The sequence below is a fragment of the Chamaea fasciata genome, unplaced genomic scaffold (genome assembly GCF_029207755.1).
Source record: "Chamaea fasciata isolate MVZ Bird 193981 ecotype frontalis unplaced genomic scaffold, bChaFas1.0.hap1 SCAF_1, whole genome shotgun sequence".
In the NCBI taxonomy this organism is placed as follows: Eukaryota; Metazoa; Chordata; class Aves; order Passeriformes; family Sylviidae; genus Chamaea; species Chamaea fasciata.
The window spans coordinates 72,437,774-72,456,431 of NW_027094086.1; the positions used below are offsets into that span (position 1 = coordinate 72,437,774).

The 18,658-nt window shown below is 39.3% G+C and overlaps 1 protein-coding gene across 1 annotated transcript; it reads right to left on the reverse strand.

The window, feature by feature from the left end:
* Positions 1–13,390: 13,390 nt before the first annotated feature.
* On the reverse strand, positions 13,391–18,658 carry LOC136302495 (carboxymethylenebutenolidase homolog). Its single transcript, XM_066205972.1, has 5 exons — positions 18,444–18,658; positions 17,724–17,831; positions 15,739–15,881; positions 15,265–15,356; positions 13,391–13,745 (listed from the first exon to the last, which is right to left on the reverse strand). Exons 1-5 carry the CDS (start codon positions 18,656–18,658, stop codon positions 13,566–13,568), a joined length of 738 nt encoding a protein of 245 aa, XP_066062069.1. The 3' UTR covers positions 13,391–13,565.

Here is an 18,658-nt window from a genome sequence, read left to right on the forward strand (position 1 = left end):
AAAGCTTCATCTTCTCTAAATGAGCTTCACCAAACAACGTGTTTGTGTTCCTAAATTTTGGGCTTGTGATTTATCTGGAACATAGGTGACCAAGGATCATAATACACAGATTAATTTACCATTAGTCTAACTTCAAGCATTCATATGAATCTCAAGGAACTGGAGAATATTTCAAAGCATGTTAAAGAGTGACATCCACCTTTGCAGTCAGATTCTAGAAAATTTGTTAAAAAGAGGCCTCCCAGTTGCAAAGACATGGACATAAAAGGTATTTCCTGTATGTGAAATATTTGACAGTGCCACATACACTATAACTGAACAAAAAGCCTCGAACAGACACATATGGATGCAATTCATCACATGCTACATGGTTTATGGGTTCCTAGGACCAATACAAAAAAGTGTCATACAGCAAAGGATAGGTCTCTGAGTAGATTACTCCAAAACAGCAGTGAACTTTTGATAAAACTTTTTTACTTGGGTTAGTAACCATACTTTTACAAAAGAAAGAGACTAGATAGATAGATAGATGGATGGATGGATAGATAGATAGATAGATAGATAGATAGATAGATAGATAGATTCCATTCTTTGCCTAGGTTACATTAGCCCTTCTATTTCTAGTTCCATTTTTTTGCTTGTTTTTTTGATCTTCAAGCACTGTTAGGAGGCTGAGTTTTAACTCACAGTTTAGGATGGAAATTAAACATGCAAAAATCAAAGATTATGGAGGTTATTAGCATATTTGATGAGGGGAATGAAGTCATCTTTTTCAGCAGAAATGAAAAATTTAGGGCTCATGAGATTGGATATATCATCAGAATCTTTGATTATTCCTAGAAAACATGAAAACAAAATCTTCAATTGACATTTTAGGGGAAATCCAGACTCAAATAGAGCATTCTGCTCCTGCAGTGAGAAATTTTCATATCTCACACAATATGTAGCCCTTCATACTAGCTTTACTTTGAAGCTACTGGTATCATGGCTCCTCAAAGGATACCTTTCTAGAATAAAACTCTCTTTAAGCCAGTTTCTTAATGTAGACTGAGTATCTGAATTAAGACTTCAAAGACATTTTCTGTGCATACAAGCTTGAGTTCTTTCAAACTGGCTGAGAAAAACAATGCTTTTAGTAAGCAGTCCAAAATGTACATTCTGAGAACATCAGGAAAGGGCAGCTCAGCTATCCCAGCTTCTTGAGCAAGAGCACGAAAGGAAAGCTGGTATTAAAAGAAAGGAAAGCTGGTGTTAAAATACCTGCAATCTAAATTTACACAGCAGCTACAACAAAAATAGCATTCTCTGCTTCTGGGTGAAGTTCTGGCTCTGCAGTATGCAGAGCAGTAGTAAACAGGAAAAAGGAAGCTAAATTGGGAAAGTGACACAAGGACAACATGTATGTGTGTCCAGATCCAAAATGAGGACATGGCTGCTATGACCCGTTCCAAAACTAGGAATGAGTATCCTCACCACCGTCTTGTTTGCATAGTATCCTTCCAACCCTGCTAAAAATATCTCTCTTCATCAGGTGATAGCCTCATTTGAAAAAATGATGCTACATCAAGTGTTTAGGCTACACAATACACTTATGCATGTGTACCTGCTTGTAGGACATTCTTGGATTTACCTGCCATAGGGAGATGTACTGGCCCAATTCCAAGTGTGTGATCATCAGGTGACCTACATCAGCATCACCCACTCAGAAACCAGTGACTCCTCATTTCTTTGCACCACACTGCTCCCTTAGGTATTTCAGGACATCATCAGCTTCTCTGGAACATGTAAGAAAATGCAAATCAAGCAATCATAGTAAAACCAGTATTTGAAAATATGAAAATATAGAGATGCCTATGACTGTCACCATATTATGCTGCTGTGATATTTTCTTTTGCATTCTTTAAATAATTATTCCAGGTAAATGTTAGAGGTTGGTAATCTGACATCATCAGAAAGGGAAAAAATCTTAATGGGATTCATTAAAAAAAGCAACATAACTACATCAAAGAAAACCTAAAAGGATGGATTGGAAAAGGATGGATATTGATTACACGCCTATCTAAGAGTTTAAAAAGCTTACCATTCTGTGAGAAGCTGAACAAATTTTTGCTGTGTAAATTTTGATAGAAAAGTAGTGAAAACCTCTCTAGAAAATACTACTTTTTAGCCAGTGAAAATGGTGACAATAACTGTAAGTTGTAATCTGGGATATTTGTTGCAGGGAGGTCAATGTAACAAACATGGTAGATGTTTTCAGAATTTACAAGGTAGCCTGAAATACATCTTGCCGAGGTGATGTGTTCTGAAAATACCCGTTTACCCCTGAAGCATGTGTCGCCATGCAGAGACAGAACAGAAGAAGTATTGGTGGGAGCGGGGTGGCACCTCAGGTTTTTATATCACCCCCAGGCTGTTCCCAGCCCCAGTTCCTCACCCCCTTGGGCACCAGTGAAATTCCCCAATAAACCAGCCTCGCAAACACAACGTTATCTACCAACACACAAACACACACGACAAGCAAATTAAGTGCCAAGAAATTCTTTCCTGACTGGAGCTGACACTTGAAACGTGTGAATTGCCTGCAAGAAACGCCAGGCAGCACCCAACCCTGCCTTCCCGTTGCAGCAGACAGATTCCAAACTAAAAAGTTCCCAAGACAACTGACCCCTCTGAGACAGGAGCGCTCTGGAAATGATTCAGTTATGTCTCCCGTAACCTTCTCACCAAATACCGAAACTCAGCAAGGTTCGATGCAGCTACTCCCAATAATCCAAGATATTTGCTCTCCTAGGAAAGTTAATTAGTTTGGCCTCTAATTAGTCTGACCTCTTCTCAGTGTTGTCTTGCCAGCAACTTCCCTCTCTGTTATTAAGACAGCAGAGCCAGCTAGTGACAGATCTTTGCTGATAAATGTGTGGGCAGTGTTCCGCACAGGAGGGAAAGATGTGATACTCCTCCTGGCTTCCAGTACCATGTTCCCTAGGGAGCCACTGGCCTCACTCTGCAGCCATCACCTCCATGGGTGCAATTACACCATGCTGGAAAAGTTCTCTGGAACAATCGTTTCTCTGGAACAATCCTTTCTTCTTTCCATACAATGCCTTAAAGGACCAGTCTATTAGACTCAGTGAGACACCAGATCAGAATTATAGTTTCTCACAATTTGAGTCACTGAGCACTTTTAAACTGGTCTTTTTGAAGCAGAGGAAGCAACTTTTGTCAACAGCAGATGACAAAAATTCTTCACCAAGCTACTACTAAGAGAGTTGTTCTTGAATTCTCTTCAAAATCATTGATTCCTTCCACTTCTAGAGAGTAATTTCAAAAGGCCACTTTTGCTACTGTAGCTGAAATAGATGCATCCAATCTCAAAAAAAAAAAAAAACCAACCAAAAACAAATGAAACCCCGAACCAAACCAAACCAAACAAAAAAAAAAAAAAAAAAAAGGGAAAAGACAGTTTCTGTGCAGCAACAGACAATGTGATATCCAGCTCCTTGACATTTTACTTGTGTATTTTTTACTTGTGTATTTTCCTGCCATCTCAAGTTTTCAGCCAATCCTTAAATTCAGACCACTCATCAGAAAGCTTCTAAACTTCTCTTCCTGAAAAAAGTCTGGGCAGCTGGCTCTGCACACACAGACACAGAAATCAAAATTAAATTAATAAATCATACACTGAGATTTTTTTTGGCTCTTCGTGGAAGATTTCTATCCACGCATAATTTTGAGATCGTTTTTCCTCAGTAAGTAATTTTTTAAACAACACTGTTACCTATTCCACAGAAATACTTCTGAGCATTAGAAAACATTTAAATACACCTATAAATGCTTTTCTCAATGACTAAACCACAAAATACATTCTGTGATACAAATCTGGAAAATAATAATACTCCTATCCGTATTTTACCTGAGTCTGAGTGCTATAATAATATAATTTGAAACTATACACAGTAAAACAATAGATGATCATGCAAAAGATGATAAAACTATGTCATGATTACAAAAATTTTACATTTTGCATGCAACATATAGCATTTAACATAAATCCATCCTTGATGAGTTCCATGTAAACCAAGAAAATTACATAAAATAGTTGTTTACTACAGAGTACATGGTGAGGCTTATGAGCTAGAAAAAAACAAAACAACAGACACCTGATGGGCTGAGATCAGCAAAGAAAAAGTGAAGGGAAACTGTGTGGGAAGAAGAGGAGTAGTGTTTTACTCATTTGGTGATTGGGAAAAGGGAAGTGCAGTAAGAGTCTACTCAGTACTGAGTTCCTGCATCATGGGATGCAAACCCTGTCTCGGGATGACCTCGGCTGAAATGTGTCGCATGACCAGCAGCAGACTTGTGATGATGCACTCAGTAGTGCATAACAGAGTTTCCTCATGCAGAAGGGACTGTGGAGGCTGCCCTCACTAGGTCACCGCCAGGTGCTGCTCTCTGTTCTCCCAGTCCATCCCAGTTGGAAACAATGGGATCCCTGGGAAACAGCAATCATCTTTCGCTTATTAAAATGTCTTTGGCTCTCTCCGTGCTCAGACACACCTCATGGATATTATTGACCATGGTGAAATGACTGGATCGGTTTGGCCTAAATCAGACTGAAGTATACTGTTAGCATTTATTTTCCTTCACCTTGTTTGACCATTTCTGTAATTTCTATTAAAAAAAACCAAAAACAGTGACATCCAGAGCATAAATGTACTTGGAAATGTATGTGCAAAACTGTGCAGCCTTTGGATAAGAAACACCCAGTGCTTTGAAAGTGAACCTTCCCAAACCCATGCAGAAGAATGGGTTTTCCCACTCAAGCTGATCTAATAAGGTGATACTAGCCATCAGGCTTAATATGGTCTCTGAAATGGAGGTCCTATAGCTCCTCATGCCATTCTGCACTAGGAAAAAATCCCTCTATTTTCCTATCAGTAAACATCATTGCACCAGTTCAGCAGCATCTTGGAAGACACATGCAACTTCTCTTCATTCAGACACTGCTGCCTGACATTCAGTTCCCCTGAAGCTTTCTTCCCTTGACCGCCACATTCTTAGCAGTTCAAGTGGAGGGAAAGAAGGTATCCCAAAAACAAATATGGCACAGCATGACTCATAGGGAAAATTTACAAGGTAGTATGGAAAAATACCAATTGATCAGACACTGGGCACTTTTTGATCAAAGCAGACTCTTGCTGTAACAAAGCAGCACATTGCCATAACAGTGATTTACCAGTATCCTGCACAGCATGAGGGGCGTGTGTCCAGTCTCATGTTGAGAACATTTGCATTTGGTCACAAGACAAACGTACTTCCAAACATGGAGCAGAATAGAGGCTGTCCAGTCCTCAGGAAAGACAGTAACAGGGAGCAGACAATTGACCTTTGCATTGTTCCAGTGTATCAGAAAACCCTAATGCTTGCAATGGTAGAGTTTTTTTCTCCAGATTCAGTTTCTCCTCCTTTCAGTTCCAGAGATAGATCTCAGCCACCCCACAACTATCTGCTGACATCCGGCTTCCCTCAGACTCTACAGACTCAAGGCATTAAAGGCACTATCTCTCCAAACTTGACTTCTACAGAATCATGTGGAGGTTTGCCTTTTGGTACTGCATGCCTGTTCAAACCCTATATGAATGTCTGTAACATATAAAGCAAATGAAGTACATTGCACCATGTCCAGTTATTGCAACATTCTTCTGCATTTTGGAATTTAACTCTTGTAGGGCATTGAAAATGAATGTTGAGGCTTTGAAGGGGGGAGGATACTGTATTTAATATCCATGTGTGCATATGAACCATTCATATGCCCATATTTAATGTTATATTCAAAATATATGACATTCATTCATATTTCTGCTGATGGAAATTATTAAAAATCCCATTATATATCTCAGATTGAATGACTTTAAAAAGCTTGCAAAAACAGAATACATTCTTGTGTCTCAGAACACACTATTTTTAAAAGCCATCTCACTTTGCTGGGAAAACAAGCAAAATCACTTTTTACTACATAGTGTTTTCAATATTCTACACATTCTATGTGTGCAGTCCCTTCTTCTGTAAACAGCAAAGAATGAAGGCAGTATGCTGTACTCTGCCATGCTCCACAGCAGTGTTCCTCTTTGGATTTGTATTATGGAAATGTATTGTTCAAACTGCCCTGGTAATAGTTTTCTTTCACATATAACAGTTCTAATGTAAGGCTAGAAATCATAAAGAGTGGGATTTCTTGGAGAATAAAATATTTCTTATATGTTCCCATTAGCTGTTAGCATATCAGCCTTGTATCTGGTGTTTGGGAGTTGCCATTCAAATATATCATGAATCACAATCACAGATTTGCCTGTGCTGGCAGGTGGTTTGCAAATGTACACCTTGATGTTCTTAACTTGTACTTCCTGCCCCACAACCCTCATAGTCAAATCTGCCTCCAGTATCACACGGGCAGGGCCTCATTCATCAGCCATCTAGGAATCTGCAGGAAAGCAGAAATGAAAACCAGTTGTTATCTGCAATAACAGCTATGATTATGAGTCAATCTTCATGCAGTCCTCCCCAGCCCCCTCCAGACACCTGATAATACCCATACGGTATGGCAAGGTTGGAAGGGAAATTCCAGGTGTTTATTGTATCAGGCTGTTGACATGTTTATGCCATAAATATTCATGAATTTCAGGTCAGTCAGCATAACCCATGAGTGTGTTAAGGCCAGAGGAAGGCTTTTTGTCAGTCCACCACTCCTAGCTTTGTGCCTGGAGCAATTCAGCATGTGATAACTACATTTCCATGTGATGTCCCCACACACTGTGCTTCATAACCACTCCTCTCATGTGGTCTTACTGTTCTCCTCACAGTGGGGCCCCACTGTCATCATCCTGGTTTTCTGACTACTGTTCCCTTCAAGCTTTCATTCTGGATGTCCCCTTTCCCTTCCTCTTTAAGGAATCCAAAGCTGATGCTTCTTATGTGCACTTTGCTGGTCTCTTGTATCTCCTGCCACATGTAATCCTTTCCCAGGGGACCCATCATTAACTGGCATGTCTAAAGGTTCTAATAAATCAGCTTGAAGAAGGTAAATCAGCAGAGGGTTTCTTTGCAAAGTTATAAACTGCAATCTGAAATGAGAGTGGTCAGAAGAACAGAGACATACACAAGTGCTGTAACACATCCTCATACAGCACAGATTTGTAACTTCTCCAGAGGTATACCTTTTAAAGGACAAGCTGGAAACTACTCCATTTCTCCTCAAGTGAAGAAAGCTTTCAATGGAGTTTATGACCTAGGAGGCCTTCTCAGGAGAAACCCTCAAGCTCAGTTTAATTTCTTGTATCTTTCGACAGGAGACAGGCCACTGTAGCATCTTTTTAAACCAAACTAACATTTGGTGATCCCTACTCTTCCGCTTCACAGGTATTAGGTAGTCATACAGGAAAAATTTATTCTACCCTAGTCTGAGAAGCTGTTTAACCTTGCTCTGCTGCCACTCTTAATTGATCAAAATGGAACTTTTTTTTTTTTTTTTTTTTTTTTTTTAATATTTGCTTATTCCCACGTAGATGCATGTACTGGAACAATATTTCCTTGGTCTGTCTGTTCCCCTTACTAAAGTGAAATGCAGCATGCTGGCAACAAAAATCAAATGCACTCTTCAATGCTTAACTGTTTTTTATTCAGAATATATCTTAGTTATTTATCCCATTCTAGATTTTCTAACTAATTAAAATCGATGCCAAATAAGGCCTCTCATACACTTCCAATAATCCCTCTTCAATTCTCCACTACAATTTTAATTCAGTAAATGGTATTAAAAACAGTTTCAAGATTTAGTTTATCACATAAATGCTCTCTAGAAAATAAAACCAAATAGCAAAACAATTTGGGTAAGATCCAGTTTGGGCAGAGTCTGATCTGTGAACTCCTAATATTACAACCACAGCACAACAGCATCTGTGCTGTTCTCTTACCCACAGCAATGAGTCTGGGTCTATAACATCAACACAGAAATAGGTAACAAGACTCCAAACAGCACTAGTTTGAAATGCTTCTCTGCCTTCTCCTTCATCCATCTATTTATTCTTCCCATTGCTTATCAGTCCTTGTCCAGTTTCTTTGTCGTGTCATCAAGGTGGCTACTCTCCATTTCCTCATGAAGCATAGGTGTACCAGAAACAAATCTGTCTCCACAATTTTTCATTCTGTAGTAGAGGGTTCTCTTACATCTAGTGAGCACTGGTGATGCTTGGATGGCAGAAATTCGGATTTACTAGCTGCTATTCTTTGACTACTACTTTTCCAGTGATAAATATTTGGGCTGGCCCTCTCAATTAAGTTTTAGTTTGCTGAGGAATTTTGCACTATTTGACCAATTAAGTTTAACAGAGAATTGCAAGGAGATTAATTCAGCATTTCAGAACTAATGCTGTTTGTCACAGTTAAAATTCCTTTAAGCAGCTTAGTGTAACTCTATACTTGCTTATATTGGAGAAACAAAGAGTTGACTCATGATGAGCAAGTATAAAGAGAATAGCTTTGGGTTAAAATTCAAATCACACTTCTTCCAACTTATTCGGTTCTCAAGCTCTAATGATATCCCAAGGTGATTTGATTTTGCTACATACAGGAGATAAACTGATAATTATTCAGTAGTGCAAAATAAAACACAGGGTGTGATGATGCTGTATGACAACCAGTGTTTTCTCTGAATAACTACAGACTCTTAACAAGCAGGTGACATTCCACCTTTTATCACAACCCAACAGGCTGGTGCTGTGCTGCATGCAGAGACAACATTCAACAGCTTTGCTTGCTAGAGCTTCCACTTACTAGGAGACCAGGTTTCCTCTGACACTGGTGTACCCTTACTGCAGGATTTGACAGGGACCATTCAGAGTATTAATTACTGAATTAGAGCCAAAGTCTCTAAAAGTCTTCTTCGTGGCTGTCAAGGAAAGGGGCCCCATCTTGTAAACATTTGCTGCAGCAAGTATGTTCTGGCTGTGAAGCTGTTAACCATGGTGCTGTTAATGCAGCACTGAAAATAGGCTGTGATAACCAACTGCAGCAGATCTCGCCTAATCTGGAGTTATGTCTGGGCTGAGAAGTGCAAAAACCACCTCATTTCCCTCTCTCATGGCAAACAACCCTCCTCTTTCTGTAAGTATGAGGCATCCTGCCTCAATATAGCTTTTAAAGAAAGACCTGAAGGCCACTTTTACGTATGACTTCTTACCTGCTCACTGAAGAACAGGAATGAGAAAAGAGAAGGGTGAGCAGAGATGAGGTCAGGGCATCCACCACCAGCGAGGTCAACTAACCAACCCAAGGAACAATTTCTCAGGCATGCCAGAGGCCATGGCACATGTGGCCACATGCTGTGAGCATGTGGAACAGGAGAACCTGGATGCCCAGTATGGCTGGAGACACCCTGTGCCAGCCCTGATGACCCATGTCTTGGTGCCCTCGGAGAGAAGCACAAGCAGGCTTTCATGTCTCTCCTATAAAATCTGTTTACACAACGTGCAGCTGCATCCCACACACACTATCCCACGCCCACGACACCTGGATTGTAGGGACAAGCGTCACCTAAAGAGGCTCCCCACTGAATGCTTATTTTGAAGAAGACACCTAGTATTTGGGAAAAGAGACAGGAAAAAGCTGTTGCACATGCAGTATATTTCTGTCCCACCTCAAACATGTTTTAACACCAATAATGCAACCAGCATTTTTTGCTTCAGGACAAACTAAGCGGACACTGCTTTCACAGCTCCTTCAAATTCCTATTTCCAAGAGCTTCATCATTCTCGGCCCTTGTCTCCTACACAAATGACGTCATGTATGGGGCTACCTTCACAAAGCCATGACACTTGGAGAACTTTTCTGAGGTTTTGTAGGCGCAGGAGTGGTGCCAAGGGCCTGGAACTCTCCCTGGCACACATGGAAACATTGTGGGACTGCAGCCTCGATGTTTGGCAACACAAGATACAGCTGATACAACCCTCTGGGGACATGAGTAACAGACTTGTACTGAAAGGACCAGGTCAGGTCATCATGAGGATTTTGGGGATCAAAGGAGGTTGGAGGTTGAAGGTGCCCTTGGAATTCACCTTGTCCAATTTCCCATGGGCCAGAACGACGCCACACCACTCAAAGTTTCACTCACCCTGAAGGTCTTGAAACTCTCCAGAGAGAGAGATTCTGGGCAGCTTGCCCCAGAGAAGTTGTGAAGTATCTCAGAACTCCATGGTTTCCCTAATGTCTGCTGCCTCCTCACCTTTCCCTGTGCCCTCTCAACACGACCTTCTCCCCTGCACCCATGGAGGGGGAAGACAGAGACAGGCCCCCAGTCCAGCCACCCCCAGTCCCCAGCCTTGCCCCGCTACTGCTGAACTTCAGGCTGAACAACCCCAACTCTCTCACTCTGTCTCCACAGGAAAGGTGCTCCAGCCCTCTTACCATCTTTGTGGCCCTAAGGTTATTTTGGCCTATAACCTGCTTCTGATGCCTTCCTTCATTCCTGAGAACCATGAAGGCAGCCAATGACTAGGTCTAGTAAATTAATTGTTTGTGTCAACACACTCCCAGCCACCACCTTTCCAGGGCAAGTCAGGAGCATTTCAGGACTTGTGTGTCCCTTTTGCAGTGAATTAAGCCTGCTTAGTCCTAGGATTGTGATCTAGGCAAGTCTGCATGCCCCCACTTTTCAGTCATCTCAGGCAGATTCATCTCCTCCTTTCCCTTTGGAAAACATTCTCTTCCTAGCTTGTCTGGAAAATTTGTGCATCCATTTTCCATACTGTTCCTAAGAATTAAAAAGCAAAAGCTTAAGTGCTTGACTGTAGTGAATCTAAAAGAAGACAAATCCAACAATCCCATGCACGACTATGGACTGTCTAAATACAAGTATTACATAAATTAATAACGTCTTCAGTCCTAACTCTTTGTCATGCACTACAAGCCAGTGGACCAGGCTTCTTTACCAATACTCAAAGAACAGAAGAGTTCTTTGAGTATCAAAAAATACTCAGTTCCAGCATTTTTGGATGTTAAATAGCAGCAAGTCACACTGATGATAAATGTATTGTACTGTACCCTACAGTGCACATTTTAATGTACACCAGTGACCTTGGCTGTGTAATTTTGTCAGTCCTTGAGTTTAAGAGATAACCATTTGTGTCATGGATTTCAAGGTCTCCAATATGAGTGAAAAGATAAATGACTATGTTCACACACCTTAAAATCCCCTTATTTACACACTCACAATAAAAAAAAAAATCCTTCCACCTGAAAACTCATTGTCTGCAAAACAGAACCACGGACTTGGGAAATAAGCAGCACAGATTCCTCTGTTAGTTGAAGTTCATGGAAATAAATATTTTCCATCTGAAGTGGTCTCACAATATAATTTCTATGACTGTGGCTCACAATTGCCCAGAGATGGCTCACCATCTTCACCAGAGATGAAGGCAGCAAATAGTCTTGAGAGACAGTTCCCTGGCAAGGCAAGGCAAGGCAAGGCAAGGCAAGGCAAGGCAAGGCAAGGCAAGGCAAGGCAAGGCAAGGCAAAGCAACTGCTGACAAATCCATGCTTTCACCTCCAGGGTTGTATTCCACAAGGAGTCAAAGTTCTCCAGATTTCTTTTGGCACAGAGGTGATATTTCTTTATACACCCACACAAAATGATTGCATATGGATGAGACTGTGTCTGGGTGTCTGGGTAACAGAGGGTGCAAGGAAAAGGGTACTGAAATGTCAGCTCTTTTGCAAGCAACAGAGTGCTAGAGGAACTCCTGCTCATGTCAGAAGGAGTAATTATCAAAAATCAGGATCTCACACACAGATATTACACCTTTCCTGCAATTAAACAAGACCAGCTACTGACATATTGAATAAGAACCCTAAAATACTGAAATGCATTAACACAGCTGGGCATGCAACTGTGATAGACTGAACATTGATGGAACTAGAAATGGTAACTGTACTCGTTCCTTTCTATAGCTTTTCTGTCTTTTTCTCTTTCTTCTTCTAATCCCCTCTTCTTGGAGTTTTGAATATTTTGAGATTAGATGGGTTTGGAGTTTGATAAGTTGATTAGACAAGGTTAACCCTTTGTGAGATATTTTATGTTGACAGAATGCCGCTCTGAACCTTTTGCCAAAGTTCTCTGATTTTCTGTTGTTGCCAGTGAAGTTTGTTTTGGTTTGGTTTTGGGTGTTTTTTTTGGTTTTGATTGGGTTTTTTTTTTTTTTTGGGGGGGGGGCGGGTAGGGGTGGTTTTGGTTTCTATTTTTGTGGGGTTTTTGGTTTTGGTTTTTTTTTTTTTGGCCTCTTAAGAATATCTTGTTGGTATTTCTCCCATGCATTTAACTCATAAAAAGTGTAGCCCTTTTAAGAGGCTCACTGAGCAAGTATTATTTAATGTACTCAGTCTGTTGAGGTGTGTGGAGAACCAGCATGCCATGATTGTATAGTTACACTGATAGGATAACAATGTGTGAAACTGCCAGACTGCCTGACATCAAAGGGAAAGTCATATTAACGTAGCTAGCTAGCCTTAACTTATGGCAACATTAACAAGGTGACAGGGTGACAAACTGACAGACGTAGAAAATAAAATGGGTGATGGGTTCCTTAGAGAATCTCTGAAGAGATTAATTGACTATTAATTAAATTAATTAATTTAATTTAATGAGAACTGATTGCCAGGTCATTTCCAAGGCAATGAAATTCAAAAAATACACAAAGGCAGAGTGTACATGGGGATGCTTATTTTTGTTTGCACATTATGTTGTTGGGAGGATATAAGGGTGATAAAGGGGAAGAACTTTGAGACGGGAACAAGGATATAATGTGAAGCAAAAGTTATAATCAGGATTGGATGAGCCCTGTACCTGACCAGCACAATTTCACCATGACATCAAACCCACTGTTTCTACAGTGTTCATGTCTGGGTTACTTCCACAGGAAGGACTGTTTGTTTTTCCTTGATGCTGATGAAGGAATACTAGAAATACCCTTCTTAATATTGGCAAGAGAATATCTGGAAGGTGTCACTTAACAACATAATTTCTTCCTAACCCCTTAGTATAGCCAAGTGTTTGTTTTCATGCATGGGAAATTCTGCCCAGTACAGCTGAGAAAAATACTTTGTAGATAGTAAAAGAAAATGTCTGTATGCAAACCCAGGGTATTCCCATGACCACCAATCACCATACCAAAATAAAGCCTGAAATTACTCAAGTGAAGTCATGATGAAGTCATGCTTACTAACAAAGAAAAATGCATAAACACTATTATGACTATCAAGGTCATAAAGTCAAATAATGAAGCAAATAAAAAGCAAGAAAACTTCAAAAATGTTTTTAATGCCTAATTATCCTTTAGTCTGACTTTTATTTCACAATCTTCCGTAAATTTTTTCAAAAATAATTTAAAGCTATAAATTAAAACATTCCTATTTTAGTTTATGACAGCTTTCAAAATGAGATATTTTTCCCTTGACTGTTTTCTTCCCTCAAATTAAATCAATCACTGATCTTGAAGCCTAGCATTTCTTTCTTCTATTGTCAAACAAACATTTTGATCCAATCAATCATATCCCTTCTAGCTTCTTCAATATAAGGTTTATCATCAGGTTTCATATCTTCTGGTTTCAGTTGTGCAAACCCATGAACTTGCCCAGGATAAACTTTAATTTTATATGGAACTTTACAATACTGTTTCAGCTTGTCCTCCAATAAGAAGATCTGGGGAAGAAAAAAAAAAAAAAAAAAAAAAAAAAAAAAAAAAAAAAAAAAAGCGCATTTTTTCCATTACAACAGTTGCAGCAAAAATGGTTTGGTAAATCTCATTGCCTTAAAGGAACAGGTGTGCTTCTGTTCAGACTTTCAGCCTTGTAACCTACACTTGAAGCTCTGATTTTGAGAGAACTTACTTCTTGAGCCATGAGTCCAAAACAGTATGATAAGCTTAGTTACAGAGTTTAAGAAAACATGGAGGACTTTAATTTTTAGTTTACTGAACAACAAAAAGGCATTGCTCTTGCACAATGTTTTGGTGATTAGTATACATACAAAGTACTAATAATGTGTTCATGTACTCATATTCATTTGCTGGCACGGTTTATGCTTATTTCCATTAAAAGTCAGAAAACAGATGGATGAACGCTTATTTTGCCCCACAAGGTTACTTCTACCCATTGTGCAGATTAGAGAGAGTATTGTAATTTATTTTGTGGGTTTTTGTTGTTTTGGTTTGTGTTCTTTTTGTATGGAGCTCATTTTTTTCAGTACAGAAAACTCTGTATTTGAAAGTTTGGATTTCTTTTTTTATTGCAGGAATTTTTACGTATACAATCTGCACAGAAAAAAAGCTTCAGTAGAAAAGGCTGTGATTTCAATGTGTAACACATGACAGGAAAAATGCATTTGCCAAAATTGTCCCCCTGGGAGAAAGACATGCTCGCCATAATATGAGGACAGAGAGTGAAGGATTTGTTTTCCTCTGCAGAGGAGACACATATGAGGTATAGATTAACATGCTGACTAACGCAGTTAGAAGAAAATATTGAATGACTTCTGCATTCCCAGAGCACACTGCCAGTTCTCCAGTCAGACCCCACCCCGAAAACCAAGCTGTGCTAGAGGTGGTATGTTATCCTTGTCACTGAAGAAAAAGAATTTATGCACAGAAGAGGGCACCAGTTTCCTACCCATATATTTATCCAGCCTCTCACATATGCTTACAGCAGGGGTTATATCAGAACATAGATGGCAGCCAGGAGTCAAAACATTTGAGTGTACAAGTTGTTGTTGTCTCAGCTAAAATTCATGGCCACTCTTTTGACATGGTTTATTTTGTCTTCTTATTTAGTCATTGGTCGCCATCACCAAAAAGTTCAATTACTAAGCTGAAACTACTTTTTTTTTTCCATTCAGTGTCCAAATTCAGTGGTTTGGCTACCTGATTTCTCACCCATAGCAGTAGTATACAAGTTTTTGAGATGCTTGGCTCATACCAATTTGGATAACCCTGCCCAGTTTCACACTCTGCTTATCTAGCCACTCAGAACCTGATGACTGTTCTTTACTGTATTTCTTACCTCAAAAAAAAAGCTTTGAATAATCTAAAGATAGGGGGGAAACTGAAATATAAATAGAACCATCCAACCTGTTTAATTTTTTTTAATTGAAAATGGTTTCTAACAAGGGTTTCTGTGTAGGATAAATGAACTATGGGAAAAGAAGTCTTTCAAGAACAACTTACCTGATCCAAAGAAATAGTGTGGTCTTTCTCACCAAAAATGAAAAATGTGGGATTTAGTAAACGGTATCTTTCTTCAGAGTCTCTAATTATTCCTAGAATGTTTCGAGAAACAGTCGATTAGTGAGGTTAGCATTACAGTAAGATGAATGGCAAATTAAAAGAGAACTTTTCTATTTAAGTTTACTCATTAGGTACATTACTTAGATCAGGAGAGTGGCTATTTGGATGGAGAAAAAGCATTTGGAAAGCATATTTCTCTGCTCTCCTAAAAAAAGGAACGAAGGGGGGGTTTTTGTTTACAGTATCCTTGATATTTTTATACCAATATAGCCTATTGCTGAAATAACCATAATCAAAATCTGCAACTCACCTTTGAGTTGAGTATTTATAGAAATTGTTACAAAGAGATAAGCAGAATTACAAACTATGCATAGTCATGTGAACCCAAGTAAGTTTTCATGTGTTCTACACTACCATAGAGGGACACCCCAGCGGTTAATTGAGGATTTTTCAGCATCAAGTGATGTACTGCCATTCCACCCCAGGAAAACCCAACGATACCAATCTTCTTTGCACCGCATTGTTCCTTTAGATACTTCAAGACAACATCAGCTTCCCTAAGACATATAAAGAAAAGTAAACTAAGGAATCTATTGCAGAACCAATATTTGACAATTTAAGAAGTTAATTAAAAGACATACATGGTATTTCATCATTTAAAACAGAGATTACTTTAAAAAGCACATTTCAGGCTAGAGCAGTGGCTTCTATTATTAAATGAGAGTTAGCATCTCTGCTCCTAGTTTAGGGAAGTACAGGCATAGGCACTTAAATACTTACCTGAATTGTCACCTGCTCCTTTGTTTTCAAAATTAGTAAATTTTTATTTGAATCACTTTGTCTAGGACAGGACAACTAAAGACAAGACATATCTGCAAGTAGAACAACATCTTGCATTATGGACTGTAGGAATAGATAAGCTTCACTGTACTATCTCGACAGAGCTCACCTATTTAGATAAAGATTTTTCCAATGCCATTCCTGTTACACAAGTTAATACTAAAATATCTTACCAAGCCCACATGCAAGAATGTTATGCTAAAGTAGTAATTAATCAAAATACATTGTCAGTAACTACAGTGTTTAAAAAATAACTTTTGCATGAAGTGCAATAAAAAAAATAAGAAAAATATTTTTATTGTAGATGAGAACAAGTAATTTTTTTTTAAATTGCTGAGTTCTGAGGTCTCAATATTTTTTTCTTCTTTTTATCTTCTTCATTACCTACAGAGTCTTAAATTAAGTTTAAATGCAGAGTTCATAAACTATTAACTGTATTTTCAAACATTAGGTAGAATTGTATGGTCATTCAGGTGTGGTTAGGCTGATCAAAAAAACCCACTATGAGAGTGACATAAAGAGGACATTGGCCTGTGGCCATGCTCTCTCAGATTTGGTTTGTTTGAAAGGATACTAAGAAAGTCATGGGTATGTTGGGTTCCATGTTCTCTGAAAGAGCAATGGGTCTGAACTGAAATGTTCACCTAGAAGCGATCCCTCAGAAGACAGCAAAGGCATGTCCTGAGATCCTAATTTTTTAAGACTGCCCACATATTTGCTCCTCTTTGGAGCTGGATTTTTTTTATAGTTGCTAGCCATTTGTCTTTTCAAAAACTTTGGTCACAGCTTCTGGAATTATATGTTCAAAAACTTTGCTGAGAGACATTGAAGATAGACTGTGACTGCTGAATGTCTGGACAGGGTCAGAAGAATACTTGTGGGTTGCAGGATGGTAGCTGAGTAATAGGATATCATTGCCTCACTACCATCTGAAGCTTTCAGCTGTGGTGAGAGGTGCTGAAGAAACAGCAGTGTCTCCCATAATTCAGGGAAGCCTTGTTACAGGCTCATACAGATAATGATACCTCTATTTCACACTGAAAAAAATAGTACAATTGATCAGATGTATCTTAGGTTTTGGTCAGTCTAGCAAATTTTTATGTAGTGCTGCTCAGGAGAATCTCATCAGTACCTATCATAATCTGCAAGGCAGAAAGCAAGATGGGCATGTGATAACTGGCAGATAATATCTGCAGTTGTAGAAGAATTTTCCTCTTTATCTTGAGGAACTGAGCACAGAATCAGCACTTGTGGGTGAAAGTGCTGGGCATTTTGTAGCCTGTGAAACACTGTGAGCCTGTGTGACCAGTATAACATAGTCAAAAAAGGGCTCAGGAAAACCAGATGGGGACAATAAGCAGTGTGATGGGCAGAGCAGATGACCCTTTTCCAATCCCAGCCAAGACAGTGCCCAGGACCACAGAAGAATCACCCAGAATAAGAAACTCTGGTTGTGCAGCCAGCTTGCCATGCTGTGACGTGCTACTTCGAACATTTCATATATATTCTCCTTATTTGCTGGATGCTTTTAAATGTTCAAGTACAAATACATATCTTACTTGTCTACTTTCATAGGATCATGATTTTTCATCCAGTCACGAAAGTCAGCCCAGTGATCAGTAGATTTCCAGGGTTCTGTCCCCTTGAAGAAGTCTGGGCAGATGGTTCTGTGTGAGATATGGAATTTAGTCAATTTTCATTGAATCTGTGGATGTGTAAGTGTCTCCTAATACCTTCTAATCCAGAGTACACATCTACATGATCACTGTCTGAAACATGTTTTACTCATCCTATTCTCTTAATCAGCTGGGTAAAAGTATATGTCTTTGCATAGAAAAAAAAAAAAAGACACAAATAAATGCTCATGGTTGCCTTAGACACACTTAATACAAAAAAACTAAGGGATTAAACAAAGCTCCTGATTCTATATAAACACATATACCTCTTTGCTGTTACAAGTTAAAGCAAATGGTGAAAGGGTTTGGTTCTGAAAAGCTTACACAACTTAAAATAGATACCACTGTTTCTCTCTGGATCACCCACTCTGCTTCATAAGCACAAACACAGGCACTTCAAGACTCCTTGTGCCTTTGGTGCTCAGGTAGCCATTTTTCCTGGGTCGGTTTTTGTAGCTTTGGTGGCTCCATGGAAATATTTTGTCCATTTTCTTTTTTATTTGCTCAGACTGAAATGGTATGATTGTCTTATCCCATGCCTAGGTTTGGGCCTGGTGAGCTATCAGTGCATTTAAGGGGAAGATAGGAAAGAAAGTTGCTTACATATATCCATGATCTGCAATCAAATCAACTATGAATCTAATATCTGGGAACCGCCATCCAAATACATCATGAACCACAATCACAGCTTTGTCCGTGGAAAAAGATGGTCTACAAACGTATGCCTTAAGGTGCTCAATTTGTACTTCATGTCCCAGGCACCCATAGTGAGACCTTTCTCCAGTATTATATAGGAAAGGATCAGAAGGATCAGCCAT

Bases quoted from the DNA above. Each gene is read 5' to 3' on its own strand.
- LOC136302495 (XM_066205972.1), bottom strand. From the start codon at position 18,658: ATGGCTGATCCTTCTGATCCTTTCCTATATAATACTGGAGAAAGGTCT. The intron at 17,832-18,443 runs GTAAGCAACTTT...TATCTCACACAG, and splicing joins ATTGCAGATCATGGATATAT to AACCATCTGCCCAGACTTCT. The intron at 15,357-15,738 runs GTAGTGTAGAAC...GAAACATTCTAG, and splicing joins CGCTGGGGTGTCCCTCTATG to GAATAATTAGAGACTCTGAA.